Genomic DNA, 24,119 nt, shown 5'->3' with positions numbered 1-24,119 from the left:
TTATTTATTTTATTATTTATTATTGATTTATTCTAAACTGGAATATCCTTGTTTGAATGCAATATGCCTAATGCAAAGACAAAATAAATGCAACAAATTGTGCCTCCTCTATTGTTTTTTTTGCCTCTTATGTAAACAAAAATGTCAAATTCTCTCTTATGTACATGGTAATGTTTGCAGTGCTGACCGAATGATTGCTGAAATCCCTTTAAAGTGTTTGAAGTAGGGTAACAAAGTGTTTTTTTTAATGTCCACTTGACTTGACTTGATAAACTTTAAGTTTGACTTTAAATATCCTTCCGAGTCACAGCTCTTTGCATGCACTGAGCTCATTCAAAAAAACTCCTTGAGACGATATGAGGAAGAAACCTTGAGGAACCAGACTCAAAAGGGAACGCATCCTCATCTGGGTGACACCGGATAGTGCGATTTGAAAATAAAGCCCTTCTATAAATGTGCTAATACTACATGGTCCAATAGTGCAGTTGTGTAACCAGGAAAATTCATTACAGTTTTCACATGAAGACTGTTTTTTTTAATTCTCTACTGTTCACTGATGGAGACTTGAGTGCAAAACTGTTTGTGGCAATTGCAGTCCTAAAGCTATCATAGCATAACTGATCGTATGAATTGAGGTGCAAAGCCATCTTTATGGTTTTTAAGTGGTACCATCCTCAGCAATCTCAATGATCTTTAGGCTGCACCATGTGGGGAAATCCTCAGCAGCAGCGAGTGATTTCCAATTGATGAGAACTCCAACCAGAAGTAGGGCATCAGGATGGATCAGGCAGGCCCAGAGAGCAGGAGGGATCAGGATCACAGAAAGAGAGAGAGAGAGAGAGAGAGAGAGAGAGAGAGAGAGAGATTATTAGGCACGCTTATTGTCCCATGCTTATTGTTTTTACATAATGTAAAAAATAATTTGCAACTTTCTCCTCTAAGCATTCACATCCCCTTCCATCTATCCAACCAGTGGGCCTGTTGAACATGTTGTCAGCATGGTCTAGTGGGTTTCCTGTGCCATGGTGTACACATGGCTTTTCCCCAACCATAACAAGTTATGTGTGCCTAAACAAGCCATGCTGGAAGACATTCATTCATGCAGCCAATATTTGAATGCTCTAGGAGCTGAAGATAGGAACCAGCTATGTGCTTGCTGCCTCGGCATCTCAAAGAGGCCGTGTTTGAATCAGGCATCCCCTGCACTGACTGCGCAGCAGTGACGTTACTGACATGCTGTTTCAATGATCATGACAATGCTTGATTCATAGTCGAATCTGACCCAAATGCTGAAGTCTAAACAATTTGCCATTCTTTAATGCCCAGATTCCAGGTCAAGTTCTAGGCTATGTCTATGGACAACCTTGCGGCAAAACATAATTAATCTGAAATTGTTCACTCTTGAACTAAGACAGCACAGAAACTCATATCTATTAACAGAGACCTCCTTACAGCCCAATGAACAGCCTTCTTCAGCATTTTCCCAGGGAGATAATGTCCTTGGATGCATAAAAAAGATTCTAAATTAGTCTCTGTCAGCTTGCATGCGCTCCCTAATTCTAAGCGGCCCTGTGGAGCACGCCGATGAAGGGTAAGGGCTGTCAGGAGGGTGATTTGCAGCTAAAATCTTTGCTCACTGCTCGTCAGTGGATCCTGATAACAAGGCCACAGAGATACTGCAGCTCCTGTTCTGCCATTGGCCCTCATCAATATCAGAATCCAACAACATTGCATATCTAGCCCAAAAATGTTAATCCCTCTTAGAAAGAGACATGATCGGTAAGGTCAAGTCCTCAGTTCAGGTCAGAGGGTTCTATCGAAAGTATTTTCTCATTCAGGAAAAGGAAAGCTTCAGTATGATTCTAGGATGATAATGATAATGAGTCTTTATTGATCACTTATATCACATATACAGTGATTTTTTTTCTTCGCATACCCCAGCATGTGAGGAGTCAGAGTGCAGGGTTAGCCATGATACAGCACCCCTGGAGCAGAGAAGGTTAAGGGCCTTGCTCAAGGGCCCAACAGTGGCAGCTTGGCAGTGCTGGGGCTTTTACCCACCCACCTTCTCATCAGTAACCCAGAGCCTTAACCACCAAGCCACCACTGCCCAGGACAGGATAAAGAGGAAGGAACTGGTCCTTAAAAGCCTGTGTGTTCAAATTGTCAGATGAATTTCATTTTCGTATTTTCATTTTGCCTTCCAAAGTCAAGTATTCCAACTCAAAGTTTACACTGTCCTCTCTCTAGCACCATGGGTATCTGACTTTGTGGCACCTTGACTGAGTGGATTAGCATGTCCCAGGAGAATTGGTCTCATGAGAGTGGCATCTGCATATAATAGCTTGGCAAGGCACAGGTAGACATTTTTGCTTTTGTCAAGTCAACTAATTGCCAAGTGTGGTTCTCCCTAGCAAAGCCAGACAACCTGCTGGGACAGAATGCAATTGGCCAATACATCTGTTGCATGCCTTTCTGCCTCAACCACTCATTCTTCCCACAGAATTTACAGAATTCAGTATCTAAGCCATAGAGTCCTACCTGTTGCTCTAAGATGGCTGGGAAAGCATTAGTTCCCACTGCTATTTTTTTGCTAGTGGGAATTCTTTCCCAAGCAGATATGCTATCCCAAATGGACAGAACGTTTTTACAACCCCAGATAGGTCATCTGTGTCTGTGTGTTCGGCCCCTCAGGATGAAGCATGGACTGAGCATTGCTAACTAGCAGTTCAAGAATCACTCCATGGCCTTGTATGCCCTTAGCTGTTGTGCACTAGTTTGATTAGTATTGACTAGTTTACCAAACTGGTAACCCTGCCTTGCTTGACTTGCTAGACTGGAGCAAGCCCAAATACACCGCATATCATTTCTCAAGGGCCTCATAATGTTATTATTACCTTTCTGAAAGGGGCTAGGCATTTCTACCAATGAGGCCCAGCATGGGATAGTCCTATTATACTGGAGGTCCTAAAGTCCTTACAAGTTGAAGAGATATGCCAAACTGAAAGGAGTGTGTGTGTCAGCAAGTATTTTATGTGAACTTCGTGCTTTAGGTACGATCTCTTCTTGCATGCGTTGATCACCAGATGACTCTCGAGTCACCTCACAGGTTTCTGCCCAAGGTCATGTTACCTAATTTTGGAAATCAATCAACTGTCTTCAAAGTGTTCCATGTAGGCAAATCTGCAAATTGCTCTCTGTGGTGCCCATTGCACACCCTATAGTGCTCCTATGGTGCCCATTGACATTGTTTGCCATTTTAATGATATAGCGATCATCCTTTCTTGCTGAATATCTTTATGCCTAGTTATAATAATGTTCTGCACAAAACACTTCTTTAATATATTGTCCATTTGTGAAGGGCTTATCCCATGCTTAGCCAGTGTATGCTTTGAGTTTCCTTGTTACTTGCAAATGAAGCATAAATCACAAGCAAATGATATTTTCTGCTTAAAACTTACAAGACCACAGATGAAGTACATTATTTAATAAGCAATAAAAAGATTTTGCAGTTATTCTGCCGTAATCTTAAGAATCTCCACTTTTCATTTCGGTGTGTGTGTGTGTGTGTGTGTGTGTGTGTGTGTGTACTGTTCCTTGTGTTATTTGAGAATAGAATATACTCATGAGCAAGTTCAGTGTTTAAAATATGCAGTGCTTATTATTACGGACAAATTTGAATTTCGTGACTACAATCTAGGCCATCCATGTAGCACTGTGGTTGCCATTATCAGATTAATTAGGTTAGCTAACCTAGATGAGTTGTGCGTGCCTCGCTACTTCCATGTTAGCTAATGAGGTACTCTAGATACTTTATCTTGATGAGCTATTGTATGGTTTTATAGCAGAATTGACCCATCATAGTGTTGTCTTTCACTATACTGCACAATCATTGGACAGTAAATTGATAATACTATAAAGTTGTGTTTTGTCCATTTAACCTGGCTCTAATGTCATGTTGCCAACCACTACATGGGGGAAATGTTGATCTTTGAGAGGGTTCCCCTCTCAAAACGTAGCTCGTCTCTAGTAAGTTAGAGCAGATAAATATGCCTAGATCTACAATCTTTCAGCGTGTCAAAGTACTCATACTTTTACTCAACTGCAGTCACTGGGTTTGCCTTCAAAGGGTTGATGTGGATGCAGGTTTACAAGTAACACCAGATTACACTTGATTACCTTCTGCTTTGTTCTTTGGCTTTTATGTGGCATCTGCAGCCACATTTGGCCTTTGTGAATATTACTGATGAATCTAAATACTGTAGGGTGCATAGCAAATCACTATGCCTCATATCCTGCTGTACAGAACCCCATCCTCAAACAGATATCTGAGATCTGAAGAGTCTGTGTGGCCAGCAACCGAAAAACCTACCCACAGGAAACAGTTGAGGACTGACAGAGTTTAATTTGAAATAAACAGCATTAGAAACCTAAAGAGACCCAGAAATCCCTATCACCTGCTGAGAAATGTACATACATTCACTATGCCAAATCAATACATATGTTGTGCAACCCAGTGAAGCATGATTCAATAACGTCCAAGCAAACTGGTGGAGCAGGAACAGGGCCCGAAACAAAGGAAGTAGTACAGTACATAAGATTGTAATGGAAAATCAGCTTTGTGAGCTAACAGAAAAAGGATACAGGCTTACAGTTTCATATCAGTATCTCAACCAATCCTGATGTGATACAAATTTAGCAGAAATACCACAAATGTCACGGCTTGATAAATACAATAAATACAGTCTGATCAGTACAATCCAGTTATGCAAATGATTCTTGAGAAGGAAAAACCCTGCCATCTCATACTCGTTACTTTCTCGTTAACACTAATTAGACAGGAAAAAGGCCCAACCTTACCTTTGATAACCAGACAATATAGGATAATGTGTTCCTTTAATATAAGATAGAGTAGATGTCCTTTTTAAAATTATTATTTAGAATGCATTAACCATGAATCCCTTATTGCCTTAAAATCTACAGGCATGGCCACTTCTTTGTGTGATTTCAGTGAAACTGCTTTCACACATACACTTGTACATGTACATGGGAATCTAAAGACAAAAAAGCTCCCTAGTGGCTCCCTAGTGGCTTAGAGGCCAGTGTCCAGTTTTTAAAAAAAATATGCTAAGAAATATTAATAATAATAATAACGTCCACACACACATGCAAGCATACACTCTCAACATACTACAAACCTTTCATTCAAAATGTACATCAATTTGAAATCTATATCCAGATTTCTGTAAAGTTGCTGTAAAAGTGCTTTATAAAATAAATTAAATCAAATTTTAATTTTTTTTTCAAACACATACATATAAAAACCTCCCTTTACACCTTGACATTTATTTGGCCCAAAAACATTTATTTGGTTTCATTCAATTTAAAGCCATCATCCAATTCACTAGGGCGCACGGTGGGGGTTCGATTCCCACTGCTGCCCTGTGTGTACGGAGTTTGCATGTTTTCTGGGTACTCCGGTTTCCTCCCCCAGTCCAAAGACATGCATGGTAGGCTGACTGGCATGTCCAAAGTGTCCGTAGTGTATGAATGGGTGGGTGAATGTGTATGTGATTGTGCCCTGCAATGGACTGGCACCCCGTCGCGGGTGTACCCCGCCTTGTTCCCGATGCTCCCTGGGATAGTCTCCAGGTTCTCCGCAATCCTGAAGGATAAGCGGTATAGAAAATGGATGGATGAAATCCGATTCACTAAACGAAAGCTTATCCAATATAGCCAGATTTCACCAACGTTGCAAGTACCATAGAATGATAAGCACAGCAGCTGTGGTGACTAAAAGCATTTGTTTCTGTGTCTTCTTACACTGGTTTAGGTAACATAACATGCAAATTAAGCCATCAGTTTATTATCAGTACAGCGTATAATCACAGAAGGGATTCACACAATGAGAGTTTCACTTCTTTGTTAGCATATCGCTGGAAATGGATATCCATTGCACATAAATAATGTTCATAAACTTGTGTTTGTTAACAGCAGCGTAGTGCAAATCAGACAGTGGCGGAGAATTGACACCTGCAAGATGAGGAGTAAGTATAAAGAGGAGCCGCAAATAGTTAATCAACTATCAAATGGTTGTATGATAGTCGTATTTGCAGCTATGAAACGTAAATGACTTTTAGATATTTTGTGATGCTGCACATTTTGGGTTGATTATTAAGTCTTGGAATCCTAGTAGCTAACAGCTAAGATGATATAGTTTAGAATTGATCCCTTAAGGACTCAACACTGTTATTATATTCATTCATTCATTCATTCATTTTCCCTCCTCATTCTCTTGGTAGGGGTGCAACGGCAGCAGGTTGAGAAGGTCAGTCCAGGCTTCTCCATGCCTGGCCAAAGATTCCAGCTCCTCCTGGGGCATCCCCAACTATTCCCAAAACAACTATAAGATATAACTTCTTCAGCATGTTCTGAGTCTGTCCCGGGGTCTTCATCCAGTGGGATGTCCTTGTAAACTACAGCAACTGGCTCATCTCGATTCAGAGGAGCAGTGGCACTGCTCCAAGGTTCTCCTGGATTGTCAAGCTCCTCACCTTATCAGAAAGATAATACAGAGGAGCCTAATTTCTGTAGTCAAGACCGTATACTTTTAATCACTACCAACAGCTAGCGAGGATAGGGACAAAGCCTGGTCGGTAAACAGAGTGCATCCACTGCAAACTGAGCCCCTGCTTCACCACCACCACTACCATCTTTATTCATCTCTTGTAAATAAATCCTAGGACACTTAAACTCCTCCACCAAGGGCAAGGTCAGGAGCTACCCATGCTTTTCTGGGACAAAACCATGGTTTTAGACTTGGAAGTCTTCAGACTTAGCAGTGGGTGTATGTTGCAGGTCAACTTCTGATGGTACCAAAAGAACATCAAAATCTTTAAATAACTGTTATAAAATTGCAATACTTCACAATAATTACACAGGTAGATGTTGTCCTGCTATGGCATTACTGCCTGTCGTACCTCCTCCAGTGCCGATAGTACTACTGCTCTTCCTTCAGCATTGCCACTATGCCTAACACAACCAGCTCTATACAGACCTTCCCAGTGACTAAGGTTGTAACAAGCCCCACTGGTACCATTAATACGTGCTCAGTGTCACTGGTTCCATATGGTTTCCCGTTGCACCTTATACCACTCAGGCATGCTTGCCTAACACAACCAGAGCCGTACAGACCTACCCAGTGACTAAGGCTGCAACAAGTCCCCGTGGTACCGTTAATGCATGCTCAGTGCCACTGGTTCCATATGGCACAGGTCAGCTGCAGGGTCGTCAGCCGGGTACCACTGCTCAACACCGTTTCGCTCCTTTAACCCCAGAACATCTCCTGGTAGCAGAGCAGTGGCACGGACGTCTCCCTACCACTCCCTGCATCTAGACCTTGGGTTAGGTGTTACTACCACAACACTTCTCCTTTCCCCTTACCCAGAGCCAAAAGCAGCTTTTCTCTGCCTCTTCAGCCAGGTCTTTCAGGGCCTTCCGCTGGTTTGCTCCAGTTACTCCCATTTCCCTTGAACAGTTGATGTTCCAACAAAACCACAGCATCCTACTAGCGTCCACAGCGTAATTTTCCATAGCCAAGCCTGGAGAAAATGCACACAGATATGGGGAGAACATGCAAAACACCTTAAAGGTAGTAACCCAAGCTTAGGATTGAACCAAGGACCAATGAACAACATTAAAAAACACATTACTTAAAAAACTAGACGGATAAACACTATCCAACAATAGTGCAAATTACCCAACAGGTATTTCACAGAGGAGACAATGACCCACTGAGTAGCACTGGATATCACTGCAATCTTTGAACTTAAATTTGTTTAATATATAAATCACAGCAGTAAAGGTATGGCCAGTGAGACAGCCAGTTTCAAAGAGTTAAAGTACAAGTACATATTTACAGACGTGTACCAGATGTTACCTCTGGGACGTCGCCAGTCTCATCTTGATGCAAGAATGTGTTGAATGCGAAAAATGATTGATTACCGACACAGTTCTCGTGTTTAAACACATTTCATTAGTTGCATGAAAGGCAGTTATTTAACTTTTTATTTTACTGAAACTGTATGGAGCAACACATCCAATTACACCCCCTCCCCCCCCGCCCCAAATGCAAGTGGAGATGAAACTAAAAGTACATAAGCACACATTGTCCAGTCAAACTACAAATTTCACAAAAGAACACATGACAGAACTGTAAGTTTAGTGTTTTTTGTTTGGGTTACAACTTTTCTGTTCACATGTTTCATATACAGAAGAAATACACCATGAATCCAGTAGAAACCTGCAGACTTGAAACACTCGAAAAATCAGAAATCATGAACGCATTATTCAGACTGGTGAAGAAAATAAAATGCAATCCCCAAACAGTACATCTTTTCATTAGTCGCATAAAGAACTGAAAAATAAAAAAAATTGTTGTATTGCTATTATATCTCTTGATATGTCCCGTGAAAAACAATCAGCAGTAGATTTTTAAAGAATGTAAAGAATCCCGTCATTTTGTAATTGCCCTTTGTATAGCATTTCATTTTCAACAGTGCGTTGCAACCGTGCCACGCTAAAATGCAATCGCTGTCCAATCACAGCAGAAAGCCGTACTCTGGGATGTGGCTGCCATCGGAGAAGGGGAGAAAGTGAAGAAGATGAAAAAGCCTTTATTTGTCACATTACAGTACAATGAAATTCTTTCTTCATATAGACCAGCTTGTTAGGAAGTCGGAGTCAGAGCACGACTCATGATGGAGCACAGAGGATTTGAAAGAGGCCTTGAAGGGCAGCTTGGCAGTGCTTGGGCTCAAATACTCAACCTTCTGATTAGTTTCTTGTCTACATTCATACTGTAGAACTGTGAACCTTTACTCATAACATTATACAGAATTATTACTAAAACATGATTTTTTTTAAGTGTTCATTTGACTAAAACAACTTACAGTTCGAATAAGGAACCTAGAAGTAATAAGACATTTCTTCCTTTCATCTTCAGACCTCAGAAAGGAGATGTTTATTTAGGCTATGTCCTGGATGTGGATTTTAAAAAATAAATAATTTTAATTAAGATATACGGCACATGGTGGCTTGGTGGTTAGCACGTTCGCCTCACACCTCCAGGGTCCGGGGTTTGATTCCTGCTGGGGCTGTGTGTGCAGAGTTTGCATGTTCTCCCCGTGCTGCGGGGGTTTCCTCCGTTTACTCCGGTTTCCTCCCCCAGTCCAAAGACATGCATGGTAGGCTGATTGGCGTGTCTAAAAAGTGTCCGTAGTGTATGAATGGGTGTGTGAGTGTGTATGTGATTGTGCCCTGCGATGGACGGGCACCCTGTCCAGGGTGTACCCCGCTTTGTGCCCGATGCTTCCTGGGATAGGCTCCGGGTTTCCCGTGACCCTGAAAAGGAGTAAGCGGTTGAAGATGGATGGATGGAAGATATACGACGCACGCTCTCACACGTGGAGTCATGAACTCTGCATGGATGTTATATATTATTCCAGGCATCACGCTGTGTAACACAGAGTAACATCGCCATCTACAGGTCACCTAAAGAAATGTAGCGAAGTGCGCATGCGCGAGTAGGAAGGCAGGTCGGTCGTCTAGGAAGTAGGAACCACGTGACGTGGCCTGCGTCACATGATTGTGCTCTTTACCTTGTAAACATGGCTTCTCACTTGTCTTATGGCCGAGTCAATCTAAATATTTTGAGGGAAGCTGCAAGGAAGGAGCTTCGCGAATTTCTGGACAAATGCGCAGGAAGCAAGGTTATACTTTTTCTTATCCCCTCCCCCTCCTGCTGGTTGTTATGTTTACACGGTGCAGTATTAGAATAATGTCTCACCGGTTAGTATTAACTTCCTGTCTGTAGTGTGTCATTAAAATGTGGGACCTATTATTACTAATATATAGAGAGCATTTAATATACAGGCAGAAATGTTGTTATAAACAGGTAGAACAGTCCATGAAGAATAACCAGGGGTCTGTTCATTGTTTTTACTTTGGTACATGCTGGCAATCACATTAATTATCGTGATGATGATGATGATGATGATGATTGGTCACATAATGGGCAAAATACTAAAATTTGAACAGTATTGTGGGACTACCCTGCTGAAAACAAAAAAACAACAACACCAAAACAATAGAAACCATCACAGAAATTCTACTGGTTTCCACTACAGACACCATTACAATCCATCATATAACCATTAAAACCATTACCATTATTGTTCTTTAATGGTATCCAGGAGACATAACTTGCCACCAATAGAAGGCAGCATATTACCAGTTGAGAGCCACATGGACCAGTGCAGTTTCCAGTCAAACCAATGCAATTCCCATTAAAACCATTACGAATTGTGTGAAGGTTTCGATTGTTTTTTTGTTCTGTTTTTCAGCAGTGTATGTTGGGTTGCTGGATGGATAGAAAAACGAACGGAAAACCCCTGGTGTAAAAGATATACTTTCAAATGCAAGGTTAATTCGAGAGACGTTGAAATGAAATTTAAAAAAAATTATTATTAGAATAGGACTACTTCCCAATCAACTTTCAAGATGGTGTCATTTAAAAAATAAATAAGTAAACGTGTAGAAATAGCACAGTTCCGTATGATACCAGTGCTTTCACAGTTTTTATATCTATTATTTAAAAAAAAATTGTAGTTTATTTGATATTTGTGTAGTTCTGTTAGTTGAAAAAGACCAAGCTTTGTTTGTTTGTTTGTTTTTTGCATGTATGTAATAAACATCAATGGAAATGTATGTAACGGGATGGTCTGGGAAAACCTGTCCTCTGTTGCCGAGTCTAAATTCTAGACAGGATTTTCACCAAAAGCGAGTTTTTCCTTCCAGTAATAAGCTTTTACTTTTACATTTCTACTTTCTGTAAACTGAGAAGAGTGCTGACACAAATGTTCAAATGACCAAATTAGAAGATTTCGTCAGAAGTCAACAGAACAAAACTCGATAAACGTATGAATCGTGGATTATTTCTCCACCCATGCTCGTGTGAACAGAGATTACCGGAGCGAAGAGACAACGAGGAGGTTTTTGAATTTAAAACGCCGTGAGTGACTTTTTGTTGCCTCAGGTGGCGAGTCAGAGGCCTGGACTTGGTTAATGCTGATTAATGAAAGTGACAACTCGGTTCCCATTGTAACCTTTAACTGTAAATTCTTAAAAATGTATTGGTAATGTTGTTTTAAATGTGGTTGTAACGTAGATTAGGTTACAGACGTCGAGGTCGACAGGGGCATTCGCTTCCTGGTCAGCTAAGGGTAATATCATTAAATCAGGTTAAGATCATTCTGAGACAAAACATATTAGATTAAATACAAATGAAATCGATAAATCGCAGCTGCTTTTAGACAATCAATGTCTTGGTGTCTTTCAGTGGAAATGTAAGGGAATCTTTAAATTTCCACTTTAAAGAAAAGGTTTTTTTTTTTTGTTTTGTTTTTTTTTTTTTTGGGCGGGGGGGTCTCCAGGCTTTAAAATGCTAGAACCTTACTTGAGATGTAAAGCAAAGGAAACCTTGTGGTTTTCAGAACTAATGCACGGTCAATTATAATAACTCTACACGTGTCTAATCCGCATCTGAAAAGAGTGTGATTTTAAAAGCCGGCATGTTTGCTGCATTGAACGATTTCTTGAAATGAGCTGTATTCATTCTGAACTGTTTCTCTACAGGCCATTGTATGGGACGAGTACCTTACTGGACCGTTCGGATTGATAGCTCAGTATTCCTTGCTGAAGGTAAGAAAATGACGTTTTTGAACGTGGAGTGCGTATGAATGGAATACTTTCCATACGAATTATCCGCTACGTCTTTATGAAATCCAGTTTGAATAAGGATATTCCTGTGTACGCATCATGTGCTTCCTGCGCTCTTCAGGGTTCTTGGGTTGTCCAAGCAGAATCCTTATTTGGATGCAAAGAACGCTTATTTGTTGATTGAACCCTTGAAGAACATTATAGATGAGCGAGACTGTGGAGGGGAAATGTCAAAACGTGAAGGCCGATGGCTCTCTAGGCCCAGGATTGAGAAACACTGCTCTGTACAATTACTATACATGTAGGCTAAGTTCAGATCTTTTGTTTTCAAGGAACATGAAGTGGAAAAGATGTTTACGCTCAAAGCAGGGCGCGTACCAACAGCTGATGTCAAAAACATCATCTTTTTTGTACGACCAAAGCTGGAGTTGATGGACATTATTGCAGAGAATGTAATGAGGTTAGTCAGTCTCTCTCTCTCTCTCTGTCTCTCTCTCTTACTTTCTGTCTCTCTCTCTCTCGCTCTGTCTCTCTCTCTCTCTCTCTCTCTCTCTCTCTCTCTCTCTCTCACTCACTGTCTCTCTCTCTCTCTCTCTCTTTCTCTCTCTCTCTCTCTCTCTGTCACACTAATTTGTACACAATGCAAACCGTCTTTGTGTGTCTTCCACACAGCGAGGACAAGTTACAGCCACAACGCGAGTTCCACATACTGTTCGTACCTCGGCGCAGTCTGCTGTGTGAGCAGCGGCTAAAGGAGCAAGGTGTCCTCAACTCCTTCACCAACATAGACGAGTACATTCTGGACCTCATCCCCTATGACGGAGACCTGCTCTCCATGGAGTCTGAAAGTGCATTCAGGGTAAGTGGAAGAAATTACATGCTATGTTTACAATACCAAGTGCGCACCCACAAATTGATCGGTACATCACAACTGAGTCGTCGGTTAGTGGAGCCGCAAAAATTTTTTCACTGAACTGAACCAAGTACTTAAAAAAACTTCACATTTCTAATCATGAACCAGCTTGGTTCATGCATGTAAATTATGTAATTTTTGAAACAAGAAACTAGCCAATCCAAGCCAATCCACAGTTAGACAGATTGTGTACAAATGGAGGAAATTCATGACCATGATTACCCTCCCCAGGAGTGGAGACCAACAAAGATCACTCCAAGAGCAAGATATGTAATAGTCCACAAGGTCACAAAGGAACCCAGGGTAACTTCTAAACAACTGAAGGCCTCTCTCACATTGGCTAATGTTAATGTTCATGCGTCCACCATCAAGAGAACACTGAACAACAATGGTGTGTATGGCAGGGTTGCAAGGAGAAAGCCACTGCTCTCCAAAAAGAACATTCCTGTCCATCTGTAGTTTGCTAAAGATCACATGGACAAACCAGAAGGCTGTTGGAAAATGTTTTGTGGATAGATGAGACCAAAGTGTAATTTTTGGTTTAAATGAGAAGTGTTATGTTTGGGGAAAGGAAAACACTGCATTCCAGCATAAGAGTCTTATCCCATCTGTGAAACATGGAGGTGGTAGTGTCATGGATTGGGCCTGTTTTGCTGCATCTGGGCCAGGACGGCTTGCCATCATTGATGGAACAATGAATGTTGAATTATACCAGCGATTTCTAAAGGAAAATGTCGGGACATTTGTCTGTGAACTGAATCTGAAGAGAAAGTGGGTCATGCAGCAAGACAATGACTCTAAGCACACAAGTCGTTCTACCAAATAATGTTTAAAGAAGAATAAAGTTAAGTTTTGGAATGGCCAAGTCAAAGTCCTGACCTTAATCCAATAGAAATGTTGTGGAAGGACCTGAAGCAAGCAGTTCATGTGAGGAAACCCACCAACATCCCAGAGTTGAAGCTGTTCTGTACTGAGGAACGGGCTAAAATTCCTCCAAGCCGATGTGCAGGACTCATCAACAGTTACCGCAAACGTTTAGTTGCAGTTATTGCTGCACGAGGGGGTCACACCAGATACTCAAAGCAAAGGTTCACATACTTTTGTCACTCACAGATATATAATATTGGATCATTTTCCTCAATAAATAAATGACCAAGTATAATATTGTTGTCATTTGTTTAATCGGATTCTCTTTATCTATTTTTAGGACTTGTGTGAAAATCTGATGATGTTTTAGGCCATATTTATGCAGAAATATAGACAATTCTAAAGACTTCTCTAAACACTGTATGTATGATAATTCATATTCTGGTATTCATATTCAGGCAGATCAGTCACACATGCACACGACAGATCTGAAGTACAAACATGTGCTCCACGGGTCACCTGAAACTTTAGTAATGCTTTTAATACACAAGAATAGTGTACTGTATACTTAATACATAAGTATGTTGTACAGAACCGTTGCATTTATCCATTATCATATCAATACAGAATATGATACCAGTATTATGATGTCATTCATTTATTTATAGACGTAGAATAGCAGTTGAGTTTTAACTTTAAATTCTGGGTTTGAAATACCTGGCATGTAAACAGTCTTCATCTGTGATGGATTTTCTTTTCTTTTCCTTCTCCTTTGCTTCCTTCTGTTTTGTTTTTATGCAGGAGTGTTATCTTGAGAATGACCAGACGAGCCTGTATCACACTGCTAAGGGTTTGATGACTCTGCAGGCACTGTATGGAACGATCCCTCAGATCTTTGGCAAAGGAGAATGTGCAAGGGTGAGTGGGACAGCACCGTTTCTGCCCCGTTAGTTCTACATGTAGTCATATTGTCCGTTATATCAGTACGCAACTAAACCGTGATACGTCTAAGGAGGCCATTTTAAGTGTTTTGGGCTACAACGATGTACCAGCGATACAATCCGGTATGTTTCAGAAGTTTATACACAACTCGCACCTTACAGAGAGCCACTGTAGACACTTGTGCAAAATCTTACACTTAACATGAACTGGATTCTCAGGCTCTTCTGGTAAATGCACTATAACTCTATGTATGTTTTCCATGACCACAAAGGGGAAACAATATTCTTAATCCAAACCAAACCTTTGTATGCCTGTTTCAGTGGAATTTCCGTGTTTGACTGGAAGCACTTTAAATAAAGATTTCTCTCCTTTTTTTTTCTTTTCCCTGTAGCATGTAGCGAACATGATGCTGCGGATGAAGAGGGAGTTCGCTGGCAGTCAGAATCAAATCCTGCCTGTGTTTGATACGCTCTTGTTATTGGACCGGAACGTGGACCTGCTCACTCCACTAGCCACGCAGCTCACCTACGAAGGCCTCATCGATGAGATCTACGGTATCACTAATGGTGTGTCGTCTATACGTCTATAGTATTTTATATTTAGAAGATTACTGGTTCACTTTTCAGAACGTTAAAAATGGTCACAGCTCTGTAACAACAAAAAAAAGAAGACAATTATAATGACGAGATACTGTTGCTTTCCCAACTCTAGCCCTGTTTGGATCAGGAATGATTACACTGTATTTTACCTTCTGTAAAATGACCGGTAGAAATAACCCCACATGACGTATATCAGGTCCGAAATGACATTGGTTGGTAGGTAAAGATGATGTTATATCCTGTGGGGAAAAGAGTTTTTTGCTCGTTTTCGTCTAACGAAGACATTCCAGGAAGTGATGCATCATGTAAAGTAATGTTTTTAAAAACATTGTTTATACAGGTTATGTCAAGCTTCCCCCTGAGAAATTTGCCCAGAAGAAGCCAGGTGAAGGAGGTAAAGATCTGCCCACCGAGCCCAAGAAGTTACAGCTCAACTCAGCTGAGGAGCTATATGCTGAAATTCGTGACAAGAACTTCAATGCTGTGGGAGCAGCACTTAGCAAGAAGGCCAAGATCATCTCGGCTGCATTTGAAGTTCGTGTCTAGCCTTTGTGCCAAAATTCGGATGCATGTGTCTCTGCAGCCCGGAGCCAGCTCCAAATGGGTGCTACAGCTCTATTCTATTGGCTATCTTCCCCAACCTTAACCCAAAGTATCCTAACCCCAACTCCTAACCTGACCCTGATCCAAACCCCTTACCTGAACCCCTGGCCCAAATCCTGTACCCTATCCCTAACCAAACCTAACCCCCTAACTCCTATCTCTTCCCCAACCCTGGACCCTAAATCCCAACCCCCGACCCATACTTGGTAGCCCAACCTCTAACCTTAGAAACTTAGACACACACCCTAATCTTGGATTCCACCATTCCTTACACATAGTAACAATAGATCATTCATAAAGTAAACTAAATGGGAAAGGAGAAGGAAGATCAGATGTTGCCTATGCAAAATAAGTCCAAATTTGGAATAAAAAAACAAAACATTGAGTACAAAATCCTAACCCCATCCCACTTGCTGGTCTCCCATCTGAAGAGATACAGTATCTCACAAAAGGGAGTACACCCCTCACATTTTTGTAAATATTTGATTATAGCTTTTAATGTGACAACACTGAAGAAATGACACTTTGCTACAATGTAAAGTAGTGAATGTACAGCTTGTGTAACAGTGTAAATTTGCTGTCCCCTCAAAATAACTCAACACACAGCCATTAATGTCTAAACTGCTGGCAACAAAAGTGAGTACAACCCTAAGTGAAAATCTCCAAACTGAGCCCAAAGTGTCAATATTTTGTGTGGCCACCATTATTTTCCAGCACTGCCTTAACCCTCTTGGACATGGAGTTCACCAGAGCTTCACAGGTTGCCACTGGAGTCCTCTTCCACATCTCCATGACGACATCGCGGAGCTGGTGGATGTTAGAGACCTTGTGCTCCTCCACCTTCCGTTTGAGGATGCTCCACAGATGCTCAATAGGGTTTAGGTCTGGAGACATGCTTGGCCAGTCCATCACCTTCACCCTCAGCTTCTTTAGCAAGGCAGTGGTCGTCTTGGAGGTGTGTTTGGGGTCGTTATCATGCTGGAATACATGCTGGGACCATGCTCTGCTTCAGTATGTCACAGTACATGTTGGCATTCATGGTTCCCTCAATGAACTGTAGCTCCCCAGTGCCGGCAGCACTCATGCAGCCCCAGACCATGACACTCCCACCACCATGCTTGACTGTAGGCAAGACACACTTGACTTTGTACTCCTCACCTGGTTTCCGCCACACACGCTTGACACCATCTGAACCAAATAAGTTTATCTTGGTCTCATCAGACCACAGGACATGGTTCCAGTAATCCATGTCCTTAGTCTGCTTGTCTTCAGCAAACTGTTTGCGGGCTTTCTTGTGCACCATCTTTAAAAGAGGCTTCCTTCTGGGACGACAGCCATGCAGACCAATTTGATGCAGTGTGCAGCGTATGGTCTGAGCACCGACAGGCTGACCCCCCACCCCTTCAACCTCTGCAGCAATGCTGGCAGCACTCATACGTCTATTTCCAACCTCTGGTTATGACGCTGAGCACGTGCACTCATCTTCTTTGGTCGACCATGGCGAGGTCTGTTCTGAGTGGAACCTGTCCTGTTAAACCGCTGTATGGTCTTGGCCACCGTGCTGCAGCTCAGTGTCAGGGTCTTGGCAATCTTCTTATAGCCTAGGCCATCTTTATGTAGAGCAACAATTCTTTTTTTCAGATCCTCAGAGAGTTCTTTGCCATGAGGCGCCATGTTGAACTTCCAGTGACCAGTATGAGGGAGTGTGAGAGCGATGACACCAAATTTAACACACCTGCTCCCCATTCACACCTGAGACCTTGTAACACTAACAAGTCACATGACACTGGGGAGGGAAAATGGCTAATTGGGCCCAATTTGGACATTTTCACTTTTGTTGCCAGCGGTTTAGACATTAATGGCTGTGTGTTGAGTTATTTTGAGGGGACAGCAAATTTACACTGTTACACAAGCTGTACACTCACTACTTTACACTGTAGCAAAGTGTCATTTCTTCAGTGTTGTCACATGAAAAGATATAATCAAATATTTACAAAATTGTGAGGGGTGTACTCACTTTTGTGAGATACTGTATATATTTGTCATTGTGTCATATTAGCTTTGGGTGTAAAACTTAAAAGTAGTTGTTCTGGAAAGTCCAAGCTGTCCAGGTCTCAACCTGAGACGCTGCTATTATATTATTTACTACCATATACCTGGATTTTTCTCTCTTATAAGTGCATATAAATGTGTTGACTGAATTATTGACAAAAATCAGATTATTTTATACATGTGCTTGTTGTCTGGTGCATTTGGGGTTTTTTTTTCTTCCATAAACACTTTGTCTGTCTTAGGAACGCCACAATGCAAAGACAGTTGGAGAGATTAAACAGTTTGTATCCCAGCTGCCCCACATGCAGGCTGCTCGCACCTCGCTGGCCAATCACACGTCCATTGCCGAGCTCATCAAGGACATCACCAGTGTGTTCTTCTTTTTCTCAGTTTTGCTTATTAGTGCTTGCATGTTATCTGGTTAAAGCTGGCATTACACCGTGCAATATTTGACCCGATTTCACTGCTACAGAGAAAGCTTGAAAAGTCTGTTGATCTCTCCACCCCACCCCCCTTTTTCAGCCTCCGAAGTATTTTTTGATAACTTGACAGTGGAGCAGGAGTTTATGACCGGAGTGGATACAGACAAGGTACAGTGGTTCACTCTGTAAACAAGTTACTTTATCGCGATTACAAAACTGTTACCTCGTTCTACAAACAAAAATACACAACTTAATACACATGTATTATTTTTTTTTCGTGCAGGTCAACACTTACATAGAGGACTGCATAGCACAGAAGGACCCGCTTATCAAGATCCTCCGGCTGGTCTGCATGCAGTCCGTCTGCAACAATGGCCTAAAACAGAAAGTTCTTGATTTTTACAAGAGAGAGATCCTGCAGGTACAACCTAGATTTTATATATTACACTTTTTTAAAAAAAAATTGTCGTTTTCATCGATTCGTATTCAAATCATTCCACAAACATAATATCGTGTGTGTAGACGTACGGATACGAGCACATTCTGACCCTCAACAACTTGGAGAAGATCGGCTTACTCAAACCGCAGACCAGCACGAGGAACAACTATCCCACCATCAGGAAAACACTCAAGCTGTGGATGGAGGATGCAAACGAACAGGTTAGTCGGAGCTGAAATGGGGAAAGAGGGAAACTAGAAATACTCTTTAAAAAGTCTGAATGACTGTGTGAATGTTTCTGTGTGTGGATAGTAGGAGTCGTATAGACTAGTCGATTAGCTGACTAATACCTTCACAAGTTACAGCTGTGGCGAGGAAAAAAACAAACAGTGAAGAAAGCAGGCTAAATGTACTGGGTGGGTCTGAAAATATTTCAGACTAGATGAAGCTACGCAAAGTCTTAAAAAAAAAAAAAAAAATTCTTTTGCTTTAATGGACACTTTGAAGTCACTTTGCGTTAAGTGGATAAATGGTGTTTTGCCCCTGAAAGAAATTCCTCCTGCAGTTATATTTGTTCATATATGATCAATGGTAAATAAACTTGAAATAAAATCCTTGGCATAATCAAGTCATTAAAACACTCCATCTGTAGTGAGGTGTTCTTATGTGTTAAACAATAATAGTGTTCTCTCTAAAAAAAAAAACAAAAAAAAACCCTGGGTTAAAAACAACCCAAATTGGGTTATTTTTAGCCCAACGGCTGGGTAAATATAGGACACAACACATTTTGGGTTAAACTAACCAATCAAGTTGGGTTGTTAATTTTAACCCAGCAAATGGGTTGTTGTTCAACCCAAAGGATGGTTTCGTTTTTACAAAAAGGCTGGGTTAATTTTATTTCATGAATAGTTTAATATTTTCAGGGTTATTTTTACCCTTGGAAAATGTCAAATATACCACATTATCAACAAACATGTCAGCATGGTATCTCCTTCATTTATACACAAGAGCGTGTTCGGAAATGTATTGCTAGAGCTGCTAAAGTGGTATTTATATATAGACCTTGAAGAAAATGACTCAAATAAGTTGTATGTTTAAGACGAAAACGTCAGATTTTCATCAAAGGTGACTTAAAAACATCCAAAAAAAACCCCCCCCTGAGTAACCAACTTACGATCCAGTGGGCATTACAAACAAGTTCGCCAAAGCTAACGAAGTTAGCGGTGCATTTACTGTCATGTAAACTGGACTGTGATCGCACATTCTTGCTTTTTCTAGTGTACAGTAATGGTTCTATGGATAAATATTTCTCCAAATAAATCTACCGGTCTGTCTGTGTGAAATCCGCTACCTCCACCTGAGGCGAATTCAAACAGTCCGAGTTGATTTGAGCCAAGGAGCTGGGCTGAGGTGAGGGGAGGGGGTCATTGATTCAACTGTCAGTGAAAACAACCCGGCCACTAACCCAGCGGTTGGGTTACACAAAACTACCCAAGAATGAGAAAATAACCCAATTAAATAACCCAAGAGGCTCAACCCAGTGTTTGAGTAGAAAAAAATAACCCAGCATTTTAAAAAAAAAAGAAAAAATTTTAATTTAGAGTGTAGAATTCCATACTGTAACATGTGGCATTTTCCATACTTGGTTAATTAGTGAGAACATAATTATTAGTTATCGTCAGATATTGTTCTGTTTTGTTGCAACTACAAAGATGTTAAATCTGTGATGAGTACAGCTCAGTTTGAGAGGTAGTGGCTTCATATTCAGCCTTCGCTGAGTATTCTGTTATACAGCGATGAGCAATCCTGTAATGGTGGAACTGTTATGTTACTGCAGTGTTCGATGGCCTTTGGTGAGAATGCATTTGCCAACGTTAATAAGTAGAGATCATGATATATATACATATATATACACACATTGGGTCACACCATTCAATCCGTACTGATGATGCATCTTTTTCTACCAGAACCCCAACGACATCTCCTATGTGTACAGCGGTTATGCTCCTCTCAGCGTGAGGCTCACTCAGGTTCTGACTCGGCCGGGCTGGAGAAGCATCGAAGAGGTGCTGAAAATGCTGCCTGGGCCACACTTTGAGGAGAGACAGCAGCTTCCACCTGGTCTCCATAAGAAACGTAAGTGTCCGCAGTGAAAGAGTGTTTTAAGCGCCTCCTCCTTGTGTACGCGGAGTTTGCACGTTCTCACCGTGCTTTCCCCAAGACTTATGTTGTAGGTTGTTTGGCCTTTCCAAATTGTCCACAGTGTGTGAGTGTGTGTGCGATTGTGCCCTGCGATGGGTTGGCACCCGGTCCAGGGTGTCTCCCACCTTGTGCCCCGAGTTCCCTGGTATAGACTCCAGGCTCCCCACGACCCTGTGTAAGATAAGATAAGCTGGATTTAAATTGGATGGATGGAGCGTTTTTAAGCCAAATTTGCATCATATACAGTAGGATGAGTCCTAACACCATAAAGTAGACCCACCCTTTAAAAGAGCTGTTTTTGATCATGCTTGATCCAGCTTGCGTAAGACCTTAATATTAAGCTTAAAGGAAAACTCCACCCAGAAACCCACTAAATATGTTTATATTGCTGCGTTTATTGATTCTGGTGCTAAAGGATTAAAGTGCTGCTGCATCATTCTCTTTGAGTGGGTGAGTGGGTGAACTAGCACACAATTCCCATTAAAATGCGTACCTAGAAATGAACGTCTGTCTAATAAGGGATACGACCTCGTCCTTGCTGTTTGTGTTAGTCTTTGGTTTATACGCTAGATGAGAATAATTTTATGTTGAATCCTGTGGGTCAGGGCATTCTCCATAATGCCGATCTCACGTCCATTCTCTTTTTAAACGTGGACAAAGGTTATCACCAAAAACACGTGTCAACGCAAGGTGTAAATTCTAAAGTGAACGACTGATTTGCTAATCGTGTATTCAGGTATACATCGGTTTTAAAAGGACACTTTGTCTCAGTTTTATTGCACACACACACACACACACACACACACACACACACACACACACACACTGAGCTAACATGTTGAACACACGGTGGCCAAAGATAAGAGGAGCTTTTGTCTTTTACACGTTTTGTTGCTCGTCTGTCTTTGTCTTCATGATTGGGGAGACTTGGCACATAAAAATAATATCTAAACCATACAGGCTTCCCATAATATATAGGTAAAAACCATAAATCTATTGGATCTGTTTAATTTTCAGGTTATTATGAAGCGTGCATGTTGGTACTTGCCATGTACTGTTGGCCAAAAGGTGCTAATTGAAAAACACTCTACAGCTGCACTCTTGGTGTGCATTACTCTGGTTTTTAGGGGGCTTTGCTTTAACAGTTTTCACCCCACGCTCGAATAGAAAAACAGTCGTTAGGCTCCTGTTTTGGTTTTATTTAATGCTTATGAGACCTGACTTCAGTCCAGAAAATAAACACTTCGGGAAATTGTGAATGACGTGAAAGGTGGATATGGAAACAGTTAATCGGACTGTTGTGCTTTGGTGTAAAGAGTAAATGTATATGCTTTGACCTCGCAGGTCAGCAGGGAGAGAACAGGACAACGCTGGTGTTCTTTCTCGGCGGCGTGACGTACGCAGAAATCGCCGCACTCCGCTTCCTGTCGCAGATGGAGGACGGTGGGACGGAGTACATCATTGCTGCCACCAAACTGATCAACGGCACCAGCTGGATAAAATCTCTAATGGACCGTCCTGAAGTGCAAACACCCTGAAAATGTCCCACGAGCCATTCACAACACGCACCGGTTTATCTCCTATACAGAAGTACAAACTCAATGCGTTTAAGTCATTAAGTGTTGTCTTTTCATTAACCCGCTTTTCTGGCAATTCCCAGTGCACTTATTGAAATCCTGTGGGTAACCGTTGCCGAAATTGCGACAGCGCTGATCCCTCGATTTAAAATGGTGCAACAGTGCAGCTTATTTCTCTGACATGAGTGTTTTCCTTCATATTCCTTCTGTATGAACTCTTCTAAAGAGGAAACGAAGAGTGTCCAATTAAAGAGATTAGAACAGAACAGGGGGAGGTACGACGACTAGTATTGCCCCTTCAGAGCTTTGGGTCGATCCCGATCTCTCACGGAGCTTCTCACGAAGAGTCCGCGTGGGTTCTCGGGTTTCCTCCTGAAAATATTCCAGTTGGTGGATCAACTACACTAAATTTCCCCTAGTTGTGTGTGAACGTGTGTACGGCGCGTCCCATTCGGGGTGTTCCCGGGATCGGCTCCGGATTCACCGTGCCCCTGACTGAACGAGAACAGAGCAGAAGATATGAGATATGAGGAGATATGGATGCATGCTGCTTACTGACCTGGGAAATTGTATTAGTGTTTGATTTATTTTTTTTAATATACTTTAAGATGTCGGTGCCATACAGCGTGTATGCAGTTATGATTTGCTCACTGACCTTGTAAATAAATAAGTAAAATAAAAGACTGTGTTTTGGTGACACTAACGTGCTCTGACAGTGAGTCTAGTAAAAGAACATCGTAGTCAGTATGAAAACCTTTAGCTAGATTATAAGAGCAGGAGCTCGTCTGCAGTCAGAAAATATAAGCTTATAATAAGTCAGTGGGCCTGAAAAGTAGCTTGCGAGCACAAAGGAGCGGCAATTAGTGCTGTAACAGGCCGATAATGGGCCTGTGTCTGGAGATCTGGGGCCGGAATGGAACATGACTCGACCGCGGAGGATGCTGATTAAATTAAGGGGCCATTTGTTCTCTGTCTTTCCGGATAAACCGCTTACTGTGCGCGAGCTGAAACTCACTGATCGATGATTGGCCCGCGCTGCGCTCGAGCGCCACAGCGCGGGAAAAACACGGAAGTTACAACTAGCTGGCCTGCGTCCCAACGGCTCCACACTCCCTATATAAGTGCACTACATAGAACATGAACACAATGGCTCTTGCACCTTACTCAGGGCATTAAGTGTCCAATAGACATTCGGCTGAGCTGAGACGTGCTCCACTGATTTAAATCTAAAATAAAATTAATAAATAAAAAATAATGAGGCGAGCTAAAGTTGGAATTTCGTCAAAGTGACATTAAAGGTTCTGATGGTTTGTATGAAAGTGCATCTGCGTTCATTTGTCTTTGGGTTAGGACAGGATAATTGAGCTAATTAACACAATTTTGAGTTGAAAATAGCTTCCTCTTATTGACTGTTGTGATGTGTTTTTAACAGTGTAGGCTGTTGGATGTGAGAGGGAAAGAGAGAGAATGGGAGGGTGGGAGGGAGGGAGGGAGAGAGAAGGGAGAGAAAGAAAGAGAGGGAGGGATATGAGAAAGGGAGAGAGAGATGGGGAGAGAAGTGGAGAAAGAGAGAAGGGGGGAGAGAAGTGCAGAAAGAAAGAGAGGGGAGAGCAAGAAGGGGAGAGAGAAAGAGAGGGGAGAGAGAGAAGTGAAGAAAGAGAGACGGGCCGGAACTCGCCCATGGAGCAGGTGCTGAATGCTCCTCTTACTCCCAGAAGCACGGAC

General features: G+C 41.7%; 1 protein-coding gene across 1 annotated transcript; it reads left to right on the top strand.

The window, feature by feature from the left end:
• The first annotated feature begins 9,533 nt into the window (after nt 1–9,533).
• Nucleotides 9,534–23,750, top strand: vps33a (VPS33A core subunit of CORVET and HOPS complexes). Its single transcript, XM_053610416.1, has 13 exons — nt 9,534–9,770; nt 11,695–11,760; nt 12,111–12,238; nt 12,451–12,637; nt 14,360–14,476; nt 14,892–15,066; nt 15,440–15,633; nt 17,997–18,123; nt 18,277–18,344; nt 18,460–18,597; nt 18,699–18,836; nt 20,583–20,751; nt 22,162–23,750. Exons 1-13 carry the CDS (start codon nt 9,669–9,671, stop codon nt 22,353–22,355), a joined length of 1,803 nt encoding a protein of 600 aa, XP_053466391.1. The 5' UTR covers nt 9,534–9,668; the 3' UTR covers nt 22,356–23,750.
• Nucleotides 23,751–24,119: the final 369 nt, after the last annotated feature.

Source organism: Ictalurus furcatus, chromosome 22, assembly GCF_023375685.1.
Source record: "Ictalurus furcatus strain D&B chromosome 22, Billie_1.0, whole genome shotgun sequence".
NCBI lineage: Eukaryota > Metazoa > Chordata > Actinopteri > Siluriformes > Ictaluridae > Ictalurus > Ictalurus furcatus.
The sequence above is the reverse complement of the archived record's forward strand: the minus strand, read 5'-3'. Positions and strand labels throughout refer to the sequence as shown.

What these genes read in the sequence shown, in the direction of transcription:
- vps33a (XM_053610416.1), top strand. Translation starts at nt 9,669, where the DNA reads ATGGCTTCTCACTTGTCTTATGGCCGAGTCAATCTAAATATTTTGAGG. An exon ending in CCGGAGTGGATACAGACAAG is followed by an intron (nt 18,345 to 18,459) that starts GTACAGTGGTTC and finishes TTTTTCGTGCAG; the next exon opens with GTCAACACTTACATAGAGGA. An exon ending in TGGAGGATGCAAACGAACAG is followed by an intron (nt 18,837 to 20,582) that starts GTTAGTCGGAGC and finishes TTTTTCTACCAG; the next exon opens with AACCCCAACGACATCTCCTA.